General features: G+C 43.0%; 1 protein-coding gene across 8 annotated transcripts in view; it reads left to right on the plus strand.

The window, feature by feature from the left end:
- The first annotated feature begins 113 nt into the window (after positions 1-113).
- Positions 114-19081, plus strand: part of LOC142565897 (uncharacterized) — a 77528-nt gene continuing 58560 nt past the window's right edge. For 2 of the 8 annotated variants that reach the window (XR_012824904.1, XM_075676486.1), the window contains exons 1-5: positions 114-416; positions 539-673; positions 1084-1248; positions 12296-12434; positions 16194-16243. Coding sequence is in view for 5 of the 8 variants with exons in the window: in XM_075676486.1 (XP_075532601.1) it covers positions 323-416; positions 539-673; positions 1084-1248; positions 12296-12434; positions 16194-16243 (583 nt within the window). In the remaining 3 variants the exon portion in view is untranslated. The remainder of the gene's footprint in view (positions 417-538; positions 674-1083; positions 1249-12295; positions 12435-16193; positions 16244-19081) is intronic. The other 6 variants (XR_012824903.1, XR_012824905.1, XM_075676484.1 and 3 more) reach the window with 6 other exon arrangements.

The following is a 19081-nucleotide window of genomic DNA, read 5'->3' on the forward strand; positions in this document are numbered from 1 at the left end:
CATAGTACACGAGCTAATCACACCAAGAATGCTTCGCTTTCCTTTGATGTCAGCTGGAGTTGAGTGTTCTTTCTTTCTTTGTACCTTCCCTATTAGGGACAAATGTAGGGAAAGCAGCGCAAAGGGCTCGACAGGGCGGAATACGAAGCGGTGGATGAAAGTGCTCGTTCAGGTCGAATCAGCATGCGTCTTGACCTCTTGTGATGCAGCGGAACTAACGTAACTAATTCATGAGCGAGACTTTGTTATGTATTCGTCCTGGATACTTTCTAGCGCGTCTGAACAAAGTGTTCCGTGATAAACGCCGTCTAGCTTATAACGAATGGCGATAAGCGTAACAAACCACCTTTTGGCTAGCGTGTTGGTGTTTTGGTCACCCGTTATTTCTAACGTGCAAAACCGTACGGACCCGGCAGGTAATTCTACGCTTTATAACTGTCTGATACCAGCCGCAGTTCCCCACGTTTAGTGAAATTACTTTTTCGGCAGCGCGATGGGAACTTTCGCGGATAATTGCATTGACGGTGCTGTTTTTCAGATTACGGCAAACCCTGTAACAAATCCGAACACTGCAGCTCACTTGTACCCGAGTTTTGGTGCCACCCTGAACACCGCAACTGCACCTGCAAAGGAGCTTTGCTTTGGTTCGTCAGCCTGCATCGATGCACTGAAGGTTGTTTCTCGGCTGTTACATAGTTTCTCGCGTCGCGACGAGTATTTTTCTTGTAACTCTACTTGTTTGCTAAAAAGAAGGAAAAAAAAAACATTTTCCAGAAAAGTTTCTTTTTCTTTTACTGTCGTCCACTCAGTGAGTTACCCATACAAGGTTATTGTTTTATGTTAAGCAAAGCCTTGTAGTTCACGCTGCACAATATGAATCCACATTATTTCGTGCAGTTTATCACAAACCCTCCAAGCATATGTGCCAAATGCTACATAAGGGGCATGAATAGTTCTTGGTGAAATAACAGTCATTTGTCTCCTACTAACTACTAGAGAGCTCTAGCTTTGCTGTTGTCCGAACTTGCTGCATGCTCACTGCAGTATGTGCATATCAACCTTGCAATGATCTCTTTTATACAGCAGTGGCTCTGAGAGAAGAATGTGAAGCATCTGAGCAGTGCATAGCCTATGATCTACATAGCTACTGTGGTGAATTTGGTCGTTCCCAGCTGCCACCCAAGATATGTCAGTGCCAGTTTGGCTTCAACATGAAGAACCTAAACAACCAGGCCCGGTGCATTGAAAGTAAGAGCACATCATTGCATGATCATAGGGGCACCAAAGAGCAGTGTCCCCTCTTTGCCTTTTTAAAGATTTTTCGTTTGAAGGTGTTGTAAAATGCAGCCTACATTTTGTATGTGAGTGAATATTTTGTCGTACAAAAACTGCAGCTAAGTGTGTACATTTTGGTTATCACATTGCTATTTCTTCTCTTGCTAGAAGCTTGTAATCTGTATTCTTACATTTGTGTTGTCCACATGGGATGTTTTCTCTGTTCCTAAGTTCATGTTGACTTTGTGACTTACCTTAAGCCAGCCACCTTCGAACTCATGTAGTTTCAGAAGAGAAGTGCACAAAAAGATTCACCTTCTAGAGCTGACCACGTAGGGGCTTTTGTGGCAGTGGATCGCGTTGGCAATTCTCTTGTTCATCACAGGTGCTGCCAAATAAAATATATCAATAAAATTTGAGTGAGTCGGTATGAATTTATGATGACTACACAGTGCAAGGGAACACTACATGGGGGAAAGAAAGGATAGAACAAGGCACTGTGTCCTGTCTTTTTTTTTTTTGTGTGCATATTGTGTTCCCTTGTGCTGGAATCATTTGGGGAAGCTTACAGCTGTTGTGAGCAAGGTATCAGATTAAAAATTAGATTATGCAGTTTTACGTGCCAAAACCACAATCTGATTGTGAGGCATGCCGTAGTGAGGGACTCCGGGAACTTGGACCACCTGGGGTTCTTTAACGTGCACCTAAATCTAAGTACACAGGTATTTTCGCATTTCATTGACCATTTCTTTAGGGATGCGGCTTTTGCAATAATAATGCACATTTCAGAATGCAGTGTGAGCTTTTATGCTTCTCCTTGGTTCTCTGGGTCTAGACGTGCCATCATAAAAACTGACGTTTAGCAGTAGCACATGATTAAGTGAGTTGGACCAGGATAATCAAATGATTGTATTCCAATTATTTTCGTGCCTTGTCTGAGCAGCACTCCACTTGCATTGTTGCCAGGATTCATGAGTGGGGGGCGATAAGATAGGTATAGAGTCAGTGCAAAAAAGTGTGACAGAACTTATGAACTTCACGACAGTCATACACAGAGCAATCGGCACTTTTACTACAGGATACATCAGTAGAGAGTTCATTGATTCTTGCATGAAATATATATGCATGAATATATGCAGTTCGGAACCCAGAACTCAAGTATGAGTTGTGTCCTTGGGTTAAGGGTAATAATCAGTTACAAGGTAGGAAAATTAAGAGAATAAAAAATTTTATTGTTTCATATGTCTCAAGCAAATCTTTTAGGATTAGGAGTACATCTGTAAGTAGGACTGTACATGTTATCGGGGAATGTTTATTTAATGCAAGTGATATGCACGCACAAAGCTACTGTTTGAAAATGCAGAGCGACGTTGCTCAAGTTATCCGATCAGGAAGTACGTCACACGGCTTAGCAGTTTTGTAAGAAAATTAAAATGGGCCATAATTTGTTCGATGCTGAAGAAGATGTCGATATTGGAGAATATTGCTTATTTTGTTTTAATAATTTTGCTTCCAGTAAGTAAACAATGTCGTGTAGCATTTTCTAAACTCCTATGCTATGTAATGACAGCACTGATTTCATCATTTAGAAGATCGCAGTATTTGTAATACAGTTTAATTCTTCTTTTATTAGCTGTATCTATGGTCCAGTGTCCTTGCTTTTCATTCTTCAAAAACTTTCACACTTCAATAGTTCTCTTGAAGGGCCCCTCACCAGGCTCCATAGCAAATTTTGGTTATACGCTGGAAGTTGTTACATGCCCTCTAGGGAGCTTTCTGCCAGAAAAATTTTTCAAAGTGGCTCATTAATAGCCGAGATAGATGTCGGAGGCCCCGCCTTCTTTTTTTTTTCTCCTTGCTTTTTTTTTCCCGCACTACGCACTTCAGCTAATGGTGTCGTGTGCGAGCTGTTGTCTCATTCACGCAGCGCACGATTTCGCGCTGTGTGCAAGGACACATGACTAGCGGTATAATTCAGTGCTACACGAATACTGAGGCAGTACAAGCGGATTGCAGAGCATGATCACATGCTGGAACACAGTAGAAAATGGAATAGTTTTGGTAACTGCGCATGTGACCGCACAACCGTGGGAACGAGCAGACGAAGCAGAAGTACATCTCTCTTGTTTCAGCGCGAAGTAAAACAAAAAACAGGCAGGCTTTCCATTTGTATGTTTTATTTCCCTAAACTTCAATTCATCAATTCAAGCAACAGATCACGCAGATAACAGATGATGTCTTGAATAATTCTCGGAAGTCGCATGTCACCACGAGCGACGTCGCACTGTGGACACCAGTACGTAGGTGCAGGTACATGAGTACGTCATCCTCCGGCTTGGAGTGCAGTGGCTGCGAGGAGAAGGGAAAACGGTGTTCGGTTTGAAATTTCAGACCTTTCCGCAGCACTTAGTGATGTAATACTTTGCAGACGCGATCTTTGTTGTGCAATGTATACTCTGCGCTTGTCAGCTCAACATGGCCAGACCTGGTGAGGGGCCCTTTAAGCAGAGATACTTTTTTTTTTCACTTCCACATCGACCAACTCTCCCAAATTGTCCAGAAAACTTACAAATTTGTGCTTGCTTTATAATTTTAAAAATTTTTCATGAACCGTTATGAAAAATACTAGTTGCGAGAATGTTTCACTCATTAGTCTTGAAACCTTCCATTGAAAGTCTTCTGAAGATGAAAGAAGGCGAGAGTGTGCTTGCTTCAAGCAAGTTTATTCTTACCAGTTCCAAAAGCAGGAAAAATTGGAAATGAATATGTTGCTGATAAGGTCAGCATGATCTAAAAACAGCATGTTGCCTGTCTTTTAGTGCTGTTCCAAGATTGCTTCTGCTTTGTGCTGTGCCTCAAGGTAAATCATTGCTAATAAAGTGCATATGTGCCCAACAAAAGGTGTGCGCTCAGGGCAAGCTTAAGAAAATAAAATAGTGCTTGCAAAAAGCCCTGCTCCCCTTTATGTTATGTTCGTAGGATTTTTACTAATTCTATCATTCATAGGTTGGCAAGCATGCACTTGCAAATATATAGGGGGAAAAAAAAGCTTAGCTTTCCTTTCTTTTTCTCTTCAAGGGTACACTTAGTTGAGTGATTATTTACACTGCACTTTTTTTGTTTGGATCTGAAGTTTTTCAAGTTATTGCTGTGGTCCTATGTTTGTTTAATTGCTGTAATGGTAAACAATGCAAAAATAGTGTTCAGGTGGTGTCATCATGAGGTCAACCATCATAGGGACCAGAAACTCAGCTAACATTTTTAAATTATGGTGACAAGCATTGCTAAGTAATAACACCATCGACTTTGCGGTGCCTGCATGACTTTTACTTCAGTGGTTACTAAATACAATAAGCGGTTCAGCTGACTACTCACACTTCAAACATAGAAAGACTGGTAAAAAACCACTAGTTTCACATATATTGATCACAAATGACTTGTAATAAGCAGATGGTGTACTTTTTATACTCATATTTATGAGCACTAGTATATTTGTCAAATCCATGCTCCCATAGTACTGTATGATTACAAAATTCCGCTCTATAATTCTCAACCTGTTTCATTTTTCTCTTACCAAAACCTCATGGAATGGTGGCCTTCCTCAGAAACAAATTTTTCACTATCTTCAATTCCAAAGCTGAGTTGTGGTAGCATAGGAAGTTGAGCTAGTTGGCAAGGCAAGAGGCAACACAACCACAAAGCCTTAACGGTTATCTTAGCTTTCATAGTTAGCACAGCTAGGCTTTGGAGTTAGCTCCAAAAATAGTGCAGAAATGCTGCTGCACCTGCTGTAATGTCATAGTGTGGAAAAAGAAAAGCAGGGACCTCAAAAAAACGCGATGTGTTTTTACTGCTTTAAAGAAATGTTTTGCTCGTTCCCCTTTCTAGGGGTCATGACACGGTCGTCCAACTTCTTAGTGTATCACTCTAACTGAAACTAGAGGACCCAATATCGTTATAAACACAAGAAAACAAAATTTTATCTGAAATTTAAATTTCGAATTGCTTCCTATTAACTCCTCCCACCGAGAGTGACCACCATTTTAGCATGGACCGCGTGACGTCAAGATGTGAAGGGGTACCGCTGTATCATCTGCGTTGAAATAGCTAGAGACCAGATTGCACACTTCGATATGCGTGCTGTTGCACCAAACCGTGCTGTAAGGGCATCGCCGGTTGCTTTTGACTCGTGGGACACAAAGCAGCAGCAAACCGCTGAGATGCACATGCACAAACAAAACGTTTAGCGGCATATTTCCAGCTTCTGCAATCACATCCAGTGTTTGCAGTACACAAAAGCATGGCCTTCTAGATTGGCTTTTGTTACATGAGGGAGCCAGGCAGTGTTACTAGATTGCTTTACAGTTCAACTGCAACATGAAAAAATTCAAATACAAATTTTCTACTGTAATGAACATGCTCAAATTTTGCCAGCTTGCAGTGGAGCACGTACAGTGTAACATGCAATGCATAGCTCAAGCTCGAAAATTTGGTGTCATGGCCGCTTTAAGAAGTGGCATAAATTGAATGTACAGTAAAATTTATTTAAACTACCTTTGGTACAATTAGTTATGTCCTGTGTCAAGCCATCAGAATTCTGCAAATATTTACGAAAATGCTTTAAACTATTTCTCTTGCAACCCCTTATTTTTTGTCATTTGAGGGTTTTGTGAAATGAAGGCAATGCAAAAATTAACAGCGGAGGAATTTTATTAGCTATGCAGCGGCAGGCTTTTGTATTAGTCTGCAAGATGCTAAACAGGTATTGAGGCTGTTCAGTGGGACCACTTGTAGATAACAGGAAGTCCCACTCAGAAGCACTGCTTGTCTGGCAGTCACTCTGCAGCCAAGAAAGTGATATGCCAAAACAACAGTACCCAAAAGCAGAAGACAGACAAAGCATGCTTTCCGAGTTGGGACATGACACTCCAGATGAGAAAAAATTTAGAAGCACAACAACATGGTGCAATACTTAAAGGGACACTAAAGCGAAACAATAAATCTGTTTAGACTAATGAAGCATTGTTTGAGAACCCTGCAGGCAGTCATTTCAAAAAAATAGTTTGATTATTAGATGAGAAAATGAAGGTCCAAGTATCAGTATTTGAATTTCGCCCTGTAACCCCAGCGCCAGTACGTCAGCGTGACGTCAGGGATTCCAAAATATGTTTTCACATTTGGCCGCGTTGGCTGAATACAGGTACCTGAAACTTGCCATGTTTAATATTTGGTTCCTTTAGAATACAATGTAGTGAATCTGTACCGCTATATATAATTAGTAGGCCCTAGAAGATGCCATCAAAATCCAAGGCGTCACAGCCCCCAGGTGCGGGAACTTACATAGGCGTTGCCACCCGTATTTCGTTCTTGCGCTTTTTCTGGCTTACCAAACGTCTTATCGTTGTAAGAGTGGTATTTTTGGTGTTGTAGAACGGTAATTTACTGATGCAGAAGAAATAATTTTTAACTTTAGTGTCCCTTTAAGCTGCGAACTGCTATCCAAAGGGGAATAAACAGTCTGTTTCATTGGGCATAACGAGCTAGTTTTGTTGTTGGTTATTGAGAGAGCAGAGCTAGCTTTTCGTGTATCCATCGGCTGTCTGGCCTCAACCATCCTTTTGTGTGACAAGCTTATTTGTCCAGTGGCATGGCGCTGCCACATTTTGATGTGGGCAAGATGCAAAGATGCTCATGTGCTTTGATATGGGCACACATTACATAACCCCAGTTGGTCAGAATTAATTTAACTATGCATGCCTCATAATGGGCACGTGAAATGCCAGATTTTTCTTAAATGTGCCAACTTTGTCCATCTTCACTTTTGGTTGCCTTAACCACTATGCATGCTTGATAATTTGAGAATCTGAGTTTATATTAGGTTTACAGTATCAAGCGACATGTAAATAAGTATACAGAAGTATATAGGGGGACATCCTGCTAAAACAGCATTAGAACGGTGGTAAACTTAGTTATAACATGAAAATAAATTAGAATTGACAAGACTATGAGAACTATAAACAACGAACAATTCTAAAAAAGGCAAATGTGGCACTTAATAATTCTGTAAATATATAAGCGTTTTTTTTATGTACCAAATGATGAACAGTGTTTATTTCTGGCGCTCTTTGGCCAGAACTGGCCCTTGCGCCATAAAACCCAATCATCAATCAACAGTGTTTATTATAAAATGGTAGGATGCTCCAAACAGGCAAAGCACAACAATATGTGGTATGTCGTGCATAGTTAGTCTGTGTTACAAGTAGTAAAATATTTATGTTTGATGCCAGTGTAGTAGCATTAGTTTTAAAAAGAACAGGATAATATACACTTGATGGTGATTCACCGACTTGAACTGGACAGCGGAAAGAAGAGCCACTAAGAATTATTATATCGAAAGCGTGAGGAATAACCAAGATGAGGCACTGCTACAATATTGTTACCATGGGGTGCGTTTATTCAAGATGAAATGATGAAAGGGGAGAAGGGTTGCCGCACTAACATCGAGCTGCTCCCAAAGACAAGCGCACTTCGACCTCCTCCTCTTCCGTCCTTGCTGTCGCTTTAGCGTAACACTCCTCCCTTCACAGACAAAGCCCACTGGGTGAGTAACTGTTATGTGCACTCAGAGTCACGGGGATGACAACGCTTCAGGCGGGCGACATGAACAAGCTGCATCTTCTTGGAATGGTAGGCATGAGACATGAGACGAGCAACGGAATAGGTCACAACACTTAGACAATCGGTGATGACGAAAGGCCCAGTGCAATGAGCCAGAAACTTCTGGCATAGGCCAGGCTTGCGAGGTGGTGTTCAAAGCCATATACTATGATTTTGTAGCAGTCTTGGGATGCCAGCCTATGGAGCTGAGCTATGTGACATGCTTCCTCAGCATGGCAGAGAGTTTGGTCGATAGAATAGTCCGCATGAGGAGTAAAAGGAAGAATGGTGTCAAGGAAGCTGCGGAGTGGTCTAACATAAAGAAGACAGAAGGGGCTTTAGCCAGTGGTTTCATGCCTTGCACTATTGTAGGCGTATGTGATAAAAGGCAAGATGTCATCCCAGTTTTTGTGCCTGGCATTGACATACATTGAAAGCATGTTGGTCAAAGTTCTGTTGGTGAGCTTGACAAGACCATTTGTCTGCGAATGATACGGGGTCGCGGGACGAAACTGGCAAGCGCAGAGACGCAACAGCTCTTCGACTATGTCGGCCATGAACTGGCGACCACGATTGCTCACAATAATATGAGGGGATACATGGCGCAGTATAATGAAGGACAGGAGGAAACTCGAAAAGTCGACAGCCGTGGCTGTTGCCATCACTGCTGTTTCAGCACAACGTGTCAGATGGTCGCCGCAAACTATAACCCAACGGTTGTCATTTGTTGAGTGCGGGAACAGGCTGAGAAGATCCACTCCAACTATTTCGAAAGGAGATGATGGTGGTGTCACAGAGTGAAAGAGTCTGACCGGAGCACTATTAGGGTGCTTGCATTGCTGGCACTTGTCACAACTGGCCACATACCTTTCTATACTCTGTCACATACTAGGCCAGTAGAATCAGCCCTGTAGTCAGTGGTATGTTCTGGTGAAATCCATGTATCCGGCAGTCGCGTCATTGTGCATAGCAATAGCATGGAGCATGTGTGTTCTCAAATTCTTAGGGACCACTAAGAGAAGGCAGGCACCATGAGTGGCGCAATTCTTTTTGTAGAGCAGGCCATCTTGGATAACAAAGCCATTGTTACCTGTCGGCTGAGGAGCTGAAGCGAAGAGGGCATCCAAGCTGCGGTCGTTGCACTGCTCTTTCCAGAAGGTGGCCAGGTCGCGTAAAAGAATGCCGTTGATGGCAGCCAGAAACTCATCGAAATTGTCAGTGCCCATGCAGTTGTTGGTAGAAGGAGCCTCGAAAGACAGTCGGCGTCCGCATGATGGCGGCCACTCTTGTAGTGGACTGCAAGGTCAAATTCCTGCAAACATAGTGCCATGTCATTGAGCAAGATGGCCAGACGGGTCGCGGAGACCAACGATCAGTAACAATCATAAAGTGGCGCCCGTAGAGATATGAGCAGAACTTATGGACAGCGAAAATTATAGTGAGGCACTCCTGCTCAGTGAAGGTGTAACTCCATTTGGCCTTGCGCAATGAACGGCTGGCATAGGCAATGGCATACTCGGCGTTACCAAAATGGTAGATGAGGACGGTGCCAAGGCTGATTCCAGTTGCGTCGGTGTGCAATTCTGTTGTGGCAGAGGGGTCAAAATGATGAAGCGTGGGTCCGAAAGGGAGCAGGAGCTTCAGCTGACGAAACGAGCAATTGCAATCTGCTATCCAGGTGAAAGGTTTATCCTTGCGCAGTAATGAAGTCACAGGGTAGGCAGTATCAGCAAAGTTGGGCACGAATGTCGGAAGTACGAGCAAAGACCCAAGAAATTCGTTGGCTCGCATTGTAAGCGTGGTTGTTTAAAGTCGCTAACTGCAGCGACCTTTTGTGGGTCTGGTCGCACATAGTTCTTGTCCACTAGATGTCCAAGTACTAGCGCTTCTCATTGGCCAAAGTGACATTTCTTTTTAGTTGAGGGTAAGGGGAGGTTGGGGCCATGTCAAGTGCACATCAAAGGGTACATCAAAAGGCACATCCAAACTACAGCAAGTTGATGATTGTGCTCTGCGAAAGTGCAGCCAAAAATGATGACATGGTCAAGATAGCATAAATCTCTCACTTCAGGCTGTGCAGTACCATGTCCATAAATCTTTCAAGTGTTGCAGGTGCATTGCACAAACCGGACGACATGACGTTGAATTCAAACAAGCTGTCTTGTGCCACAGAAGTGGTTTTCTTTTGGTCGGTTGAATGCATGGGTGTCTGCCAGTAGCCCGATTGGAGGTCCACTGATGAAAAGTAGGATCCGGAATGAAGACAAGTCGATAACACCATCAATACGGGGAAGTGGCTACCCATCCTTTTTTGTCACAGAATTGAGACACTGGTAGTCGACACAAAACCTCCAGGATGAGTCTTTTTCATGAGCATGACCGGCACAGCCTATGGCTAGAGGAATCTTGGATGACGCCCTTGGCTAGCATGTCGTCGACCTGTTGAGTGATGATCTTGCGCTCTGAAGCAGACACGTGGTAAGGCCTTATGGGATGCGCGAACCCCGTGTCGATCCTGTGGCGAGCCCATGTAGTTGGAACGTGGACTTTGTTAGCCTACTGTGTGAAATCAAACCCTGTAGCATGCTTGCTAAGGACGCTGACCATGACTTGAAGCTGCTCTGAAGACAGTGACTTGTTGATCACTCTTAGAAACAGCAATGAGTCTTCAGGGACACCAGGGCGAGCCCCGTGCACTCAGGCTTCGTGTGATTTGTCATCATTTAAAGCATCTGTGTTGAGTGTTTATCAGCTTCAGAAGAGGCAAGTCCCATACTGCTGTGTAGCACAACAGACTGACAGGATAAATTTGACGCCCACTGTGTAGTTGTTCTACAGGCAATGGAGAGGAAGCATCGAGGCGCCGACACCGCAAGCAGTAACTCGAACTCTGGATAAGGAACGTGCCGGTAAGATGGCATCTTCAGTGATGGCAAGAGTGCGTGAACAGTTAGCAGGTTGGTTGGCAAGAGGAAATAGGAAAAACTCACTGGTACTGCAGTCAACAGTGGCACCGTGCTGTTCTAGGAAATAGAAGAATTTTGTGGTGAGTGGATTTGACAAGCACTGCAAAATACATGTCATCGGCAAAATAACGTTCACATTGCACATACCGGTAGGTCATAGCAGCTCTCCACTCACAGAATGAAATGCATCAGCGTTATCACAGTGAAACATCACTTTATGGCCTATTTGGGTTTTGAAATCCAGGCTTATAATGGAAACATGGTAAATCCGTCTATTCTGGTAGTAATCCTTCGCCGTGAACTGATGGCCGCAAACACATAGATCCTGATGCTGATCAGATACCAACAGCCCAATGTGCTGCAGCCACTCTGTTCGTCTGCTGCCTTGCAGAGAGACACAGTATCGCAGCTTGACATATCGCCGATCGCTACATTTGCAGCCCACAATGTAACAAGGGCGAACCATAGTGCTCAGAAAAAGAAAGCTCGGGACCAACACTGACCGCGCAGCTCATGTCAACATGGAGCACCTTGTAGCACAAGCAGACGACACTTGCTGGGTGTTGGACATGCTTGAGTGTAGTGATAAATTGTTGTTTTATATTCTCTTTTTGTTACTTTTCTTTTTATAGAAGCAAATTAACTAACATTCCAACTATTATGAACAATATTTCTTAACCATAAAGTTGGAAAAATTATCGATGATGTGACCTGGGTAGCCAGTCGGATAGCTCGCCCTATTGATGTCAGTTGGGCCAAACATGTCAATAGGTATGGGGTGGCTGAAAACTCAGGGGAGCATCACCACTGCAATCGGTAGCGATGCACATTTCTAAAACCTTATAAGTTACATGCTTTACGGAGCATGCTTAAATGTATCGCTTCATAATCGGAAAGACCTACCCTAACAAATCCGTACATTTGTACAAAATCATCAAAATTGTTTCAGGGTCCCTTTAACAGGTGCTGGGACACATAAATCCGGCACCTTACCTTCTGAGGAGTAAGGTGCACCTAGTAGAACTTGATGTGCAGAAAAAGAATGTGGGAACAGAATCTGAACTTCTTTATTCTTTGCTGCAAACATATAAACCATAAAACTGAATGAACCAGGGTGTAAGCAGTCTCTTGACCTGTGGCTCTGAAACTTGGATGCAAACACAGAATGAAAGTAAATGTGATGGAAGTGAATTGCAGAACTCTAAGCTAGTTGGTTAAGCAGGATCTAAAAAGGTGAAAACAGCAAAACAAATGATGACGCACAAAAGGAGCACACACTACAGGCACTTTGGTGTGTGTTTCTTCTTTTGTGTTGTCATTTTTCTGCTGCTTTCACCTTTTTAATAGTGATAGGTGTTAGAAGAGGAGATTTTCACCCTGTGATCATACTTTGACAGCCGTGGTCTCTCCCACAGTTCCAAATGCATTTGGGACACCCCTGTTTGACAGCCGGGACACTGTGCCCATTGTGATGGGCTGCCTGGCAGCAGGCCTTGCCCTGGTTGCTTGCTGTGCTGGTATAGTCCAGTTGCTCAGGTGAGATTCATGGCTTAAAGAGTTTAGTATTTTTTCCAAATCTTTAACTATAGCAAAGAAAAAGAAAGGCACTTTTTGAATTTCACACCCAATCCTGTATGATGTCAAAATATTTTAGCGTATTAAGAAAGGACTCTGAAGGATGAAATGTAACCTTTGTTTATAGATAAATTATTTCCAAGCAGGCACTGTCGAAATCACGAGGCCCTTTTTTTGTTTTTTGCAGAGACTGTTATTTCAGAACTCGTGCTATTCAAGCTTCTTAAAGCGAAGCTTTCTTTGCCTCTTCCTTCGACTTTCCCACTGCTGCTGCAGCTGCTGCAGTGGGCTGTTGTCATGCACACCGCATCGGGAGGTGGTTCAGAGCGTGTATATAGATGACAGCACGGGTAAGAGAGAAAAGTGGACAGGAGAAACTCATTTTCACCCCACCATGTCGAATGTGCACAATGCCCTCTGGAGCTCCCTGGCCGTTGCCACATTGGCCGCTTGACAGCTGTAATTATTCGTGACTCCCCTCAGAAGCATTGCAGAAACTGCAGTGCTTCCCTTCCTGCTAATGTGCGAGGCCAGAGAGATGCAGATAGAACTGTAGAGAGGAGACGAAGGAAAGGGAGAAGAGGCGGTTCCAATATAAGAAAGGGGGGAGGTGATGTGAGAAGGCAAGGAAACACCACTACTACACGACAGCGGTTGCGGGGAAACAGGATAAGCTTAAGTTCAAGATACGGTACAGTACGTTGCTGCAATTTCTAAAAAATAAACGCCATGCAAATATGTCAAGCGGGCAAGTTACGCAGGGTGTGCAGAAGCAGAGCTGCATTAATTAAAGCGCACCGCAGGGTGCGCTTTAATTAATGCCGTCAAATCAACACTTCTGTGCCTGCCGCCTTAGCTTTGTGGCTATGGCATTGCTAGAGGTTGTGGATTTGATCCCAATCGCGGTAGCCGTATTTCGACAGGGGCGAAATGGAAAACGCGCATGCACTTAGATTTCTTGGACACGTTAAAGAACATCACGGTGTCAAAATTAATCGAGAGTCCGCCACTACGGCTTGCCTCATAATCCGAGTGGGGTTTTAGAATGTACAGCCCCATAATCCAATTCAAGTTTTAATACTTCTGCCACAATTCGATGTGCTATGTGAGGAAATGACAACGCTCAACCTTCTCAGAAGTTATAAAATATGGCGCACAACAACGCCTCAAGCAAACACCTCTCCCTGTGTGTTCTGTGTACTACGCAGACAAACAGCATTGATGCACACAAGGTAATGTTTAACATCAACTCACCACTCTCGTGTTAGCCTAAACGTTGAAGAAATTAAGTTTTAGCCATCAACATCATCGCTAATTATCATCAATCATAGCATCTAGCACGGAAAGCTTCGCTTACATCGATTCCCACAGTGCGTGGGATCTGCATAATTTTTTTCAGAGTGCTTATCTGTATATACTGCATTTTAATGCATATAACCTGCAGCTAACATTTCAGAAATTGACAGTAAACTCGGGTTGCAGATTACATGCAAATTTTGTCTTATGGTGTGGCTTTACAGCAGTGCTGCACACACTGTGAAGCCACATTTCAAGGTAAAGTTCCCCTCTGTATAAAGGGGCCCTGAAACACTTTTCTAACTAATCACACAATGGCCACACTATTAAACGACATCATCTCAGGAATCTCATGTTGCAAAATTTTTCAAATCCTTCACCTGTAAGTGGAGTTATCGCAATGATACCACTTTCCCCTTTTGTATCTGCTAGCATGCTGGAAGCTACACAGTGGAGAAGCCGAGAGGTTGTTGTGGAGGCAAAAGGGCTTGTCGTGGCACCCCATGGCAGCTGCGGTCGAGTACGATACACAGTGTGCCGCTGCCATCTTGGAGGCCACGTGCAGCATACACAGCTACGTGCGGTGCAAAGATAAAATGATATGGCTGTCTTTTTGAGATTGATGAATTTTTCATTTGTTTAACTCAGAGTTAGCAATTATGTATTACTGATAATTCTGTTGTGATTATGAAACCAGCAAAGAGTGTTGGTGAGCCAGCTGCTTTTTGTGATGCTGCATGACGACACAGTAAAAGTAAGTGCAAGCGATTTTTCACTGTGTTTGACACTATATTGTAAATTCCCTGCAGTAATATTTGGCTTACATGTTCACAGCAGCCTCTACGACAGATCGGCAATGTTTTCTTACTACACTCAAAAAAAGTGTTTCAGGGGCCCTTTAAAGTTATCTCCTATGGAACCCACCCGCTCTCCACCCCTATTCATGGTCGCCCATTCTCTTCTTCTTTCTGGGTTGATATTTTACGTTTAGCAGTTAGCGAATAGTCCCTGCAGTGCCGGTGAACTCTGATAAAGATCTGTGCCCGACGGTAGTCCTTTAAGCACAGCAGAAGCTGAAAATTATTAGCGTCGCCAAAGAGATGGGGAACAGAGCTGCTGGCTGAAGATACAACGTGAACAAGTCGTGCATCCACAAATGGAGGTCGTTTTTATGAAGATTTCAGCATTGGTCTATGCAGTTATTCTCGCAAGTTAGACGTGCAGATTTTTTTTTTTTTTCCGAGCAGTTGTAATTGGGGGTGCAGGTTATAGGCAGAAAAATACAGTATATACTAATTCATTATTGGAATGCACCAGGATATGGGATATGAAGTGCCCAAATGACTGTGCTCTCTTCCTGTCCTGAGCCTTACTTTCTTTCTGTGCAATGATTTCTCTTTGCTGGACGGTCCATTTTACAGTGCAGCATATTTTATTCACATATAGTAGACACTTAAAGCTCAGCAGCACACACACACGTGCACTGGTAGTACTGAGAAAAAGTTGTATGGCTTTTTGTTCTTCTGAAGCTGTTACAGCTGCCTTCGAAGTCCTATGGAGGCGTCATTCATTGAGTGTATATTGCACTGGTTTTAATTAATCTGTTGAGCGAATTTTACTTCAGGGCCCATGTTGCAATTGATGTTGTGCAACTTTCACTTTAATACCCCAAAGACCATGTTAGGGGGTATTACATATTGGGTGGGTTTGCAAAAAATGAAAATATGAAATGATGCATTCTTTGAATTAATGCGGAAAATGACCACAACACGTAAAGGAAGGACACAGGACGAGCACTGAATAGCTGATGTACACTTTGTTACAATGCATCCGTGAAGGTAGATGAGCTGGTGAGTGCCGGAATATTGTGAGCAAGGTCATTCCAGTCTATGGCTGTGCAAGGAGAAAAAGAAGATGCAAAAGTGACAGTACACACGTGAGGACAGGCTACGTTTAAAGAGTGGCCTGTGTGATGGGATATGCCTGACAGTGGCATAATGTATGGTGCATAACTGAATACACTGTCATAAAATTTATGGAATAAAGATAAGCTAGCAGTAAAGCAGTGATCGGAAAAAGGTGGGCAACCGGAATCTGCTTTTAAAGAAGGTACTGTGATCGCATATATAAAAGCATAAAAGCAGAGTGAATAAACCAGATGGCACGATTCTGAAAGCCTTCAAGGGCATTTGTGAGGTAGATCTGGGAAGTGTTCCAAATGGCTGATGCAAACTCTAGTTTTGGTCACATTAGCATCTTGTAAGCTATTAGTTTCATGTATTGTGGAGCGTTTCGTAAGTGATGTCTTAAAAACCCGAATGACTAAAAGTTGTTGAGATCACATTAGTCACATGCACACCTGTCGAGATCATTTGAAATGCTAACACCAAAGTACGTAAAATTATTAACTGTCTCAATTTGCAGATCGGAAATTTTGTACGGAAAAACCAAGGGGTTACAACAGGGGAAAAATGGTATTGCTTTTCATTTCATTTGGTTAAGTACCATTAACCAGCATTGGCACTAATTTTGAATGTTGTACAGTAGAACCTCATTCGTACGTTTTGCAAAAAAAAAAAAAAAAAAATATGTGAGAAAAATGTACAAACTGGAAATACGTACCATACAAAGTAACTAAAAAATTTGAATGACTCGACTGTAGTTGACACCTAAATAATGCGAATCATTGCAGCACGACACACTTTTGTTGTTTTTCTGTTGCGTAGTGTTACATGGCGACTGAAAACCGAAACGAAGTCGAACTTATGGGTGACACCAGATGCCGCTGGAGTAAAACGTCACGCTCAGATCGCGACGCCTACAGCAGGGAAAGGCGGCATGTTTGGGTTATTGCCTAAAAGTGTGCAGTACGCTTCCGATGGCACTATGCCCCATGCGCTGTAGAACAGATAGGTGAATGCTTATCGCAATAGGGTTGACGGCGATAGCTGTGAACGTAGCATGTGACAACCTGGGAAGAGATTTGCTCGTACCGGAATAAGAAACTGAGTATGCACCAGCATTCTCACTTGAGACGGCCAGGCGAGTGTCGTGGGCAAGCTGATTCTGTGGGCGGCTGCTGTTCTCGATCGCGCACATCTCACACCTTTTAACGTGATAGCGTTAAGAGGAAGCTTTAGCTCGGGTGCTCCTATCTAAATACATGTAAAAGGAGAATTCGTTTTTCTCGGCAGCCACTGCACCAAACTTGACAAGGTTTGTTGCATTTAAAAGAAAAACTTAAAATCTAGTGACTGTTGCCTTCGAGCTTTCGATTCAGGTTGTCAATTTTTTATGAAAATTGGCAAAAACCGCAAATTTTCAGAAAATGAAACTATCAAGTTTATAGCTCCGTAACTCAGCAATGAAAAATTATATCACAATTTAGTGAATTGCATCTCATAGTACATCTAAAGCGGACAAAATTGATTTGTTACACATGAATCTTAAAAAATTTAGTGATGTGTAAATAGAGCTTTTGCAGAACCCTTGTACATAACATAACAAAGTCACGTAAGATATAAACTTATGTATAGAATTTGTCCGCTTTGAATGATCTAATGGATGCCATTTACAGAACTGCGATATCTATTCTTGATGGAGGGCTATTAATATGTAAACTTTGTGCCTCTATATTTTTCAAACTTTTGAAATTTCAAAATTTTTTCAACAAAATTCATGCCCTAAATCGAAATTATGCTTTCAACAATCACTAGAATTTAACTTTCTCTCTCAAATGCAACCAATTTCATTAAAATCAGTCCAGGGGCTATCACAGAAAAGAGTTTTTGCGTTTTACATGTATTTGAATAGGCCGCGTCAAAGTTGGGCCTGAGCTAAAGCTCCGTGTCCTAGAAAATCTGGCGCCGGTGTCTGCGGCCGAGAAAATCATCCCAAATCACGCAGGCCCTTCACATGGCACATAGCCAATACTGAACTAATCGAATTTCTCAAAGTAAAATGCATCAGAAAATTTGTAAAGCACGACTTACACACAACTACAGACATAATAGTGTCGGATTGTAATTTGAATATACGAGAAAACACAATTCTGTTACGCGGGAACTCAAACACAAATTCCTTTCCCAGCTGCTGTTTTAGGTCTGTCTTAGTAGAAGTGGTGCGACTCGCTCGGTTCCTTGCAACACCATAAAAAAACAAGTAGAACCAGGAAGCTAGCCTTCATGCACAGTGTTCGCTGCCAGCATTTACAAGAAAACATTGTGGTTACATAGGCTGCAGAAGCCGGGAAGCCTGAGAAGCAGTCAGGGATCTTTGAACGCTATCGCGTTTTACTCTTAAAGGCGAAGCTTAAACATTCTCCCAAATTTTTCTTGTTTACATGGGATATAGTGGCTGGAATACGCTTGATGTGATCACAGTTTGGCAATGTACTGAATGCTGGTGCCGAAAGATCATGTTTTCCGGAAACGTAGGAACCGGTAAAGAAAATAGCATAGCTCTATTGGGTAATTTTTTTTTGTTCTCAGTTGCGAACACTGGTGCTGGGAAATCGTGCATAGGGCAGGGATATGCATATGAAAGGGCAGTGCTTGCAGTAAACAGGGAAATTTGGATGCTAGCTAAGTAAGGCTATGAATTTTACAGTCATTAACATCAACCATGAATGCACTGAGCAGGCCACGAAGGCACTTTTGTGTGTGACAGGATACATTTTCGCAATAGTGTAGCAACACTGGTTGGACGTCGATGCACGGCACCGGCTGTGGCTTTCCTAGGCGGGCCCCAGGCAATCGGGAAGGAAGATTAAGTATTGAATGTAGTGACGCACCAGCAAGGAGCAGAATTAGACCACAAAGAGTTAAGAAAAGACGCACAAAGCATAGGTATAGAGACGATAAAATTTGTTATGTAAGTGTGCAAGGTGGTCATGACCAGGGAAAAAGGCTGGAAATTGAAACGCAGCTGAATCGTGAAGCTATTAGTGTGTACGCCTTGACCAAAACGCATCTACGAGATTTGGAGCAGCCACCTGTTATTGACAATTTTGTATGGGAAGGGTGCAACAGCATGACTGGGTCAAGGAGAGGCGTAGGCGTAGGGCATGCTAATTAGGCGAGGTCTGAAGTGGCGACATACAGGCTGTCGTTGTCAGGGTCCATTGTGACGAGCGTCGAAGTTTGCGTCATAGAGTAAAGTACCAGCTTATGGTCGCGCATTTCTCCTTCCGCTAGCCACCATACTCCCGCTTTCGCTCTGCTGTCGGCTCTGTCTTGGCTCTGTTTCTGGCCGCGCGTTTGCGTTTTGCGCAGAAAAGCCGTATTGCCGTCTGCGGACGCCGTTCTACTCAC

This window comes from Dermacentor variabilis, unplaced genomic scaffold (assembly GCF_050947875.1).
Source record: "Dermacentor variabilis isolate Ectoservices unplaced genomic scaffold, ASM5094787v1 scaffold_12, whole genome shotgun sequence".
In the NCBI taxonomy this organism is placed as follows: Eukaryota; Metazoa; Arthropoda; class Arachnida; order Ixodida; family Ixodidae; genus Dermacentor; species Dermacentor variabilis.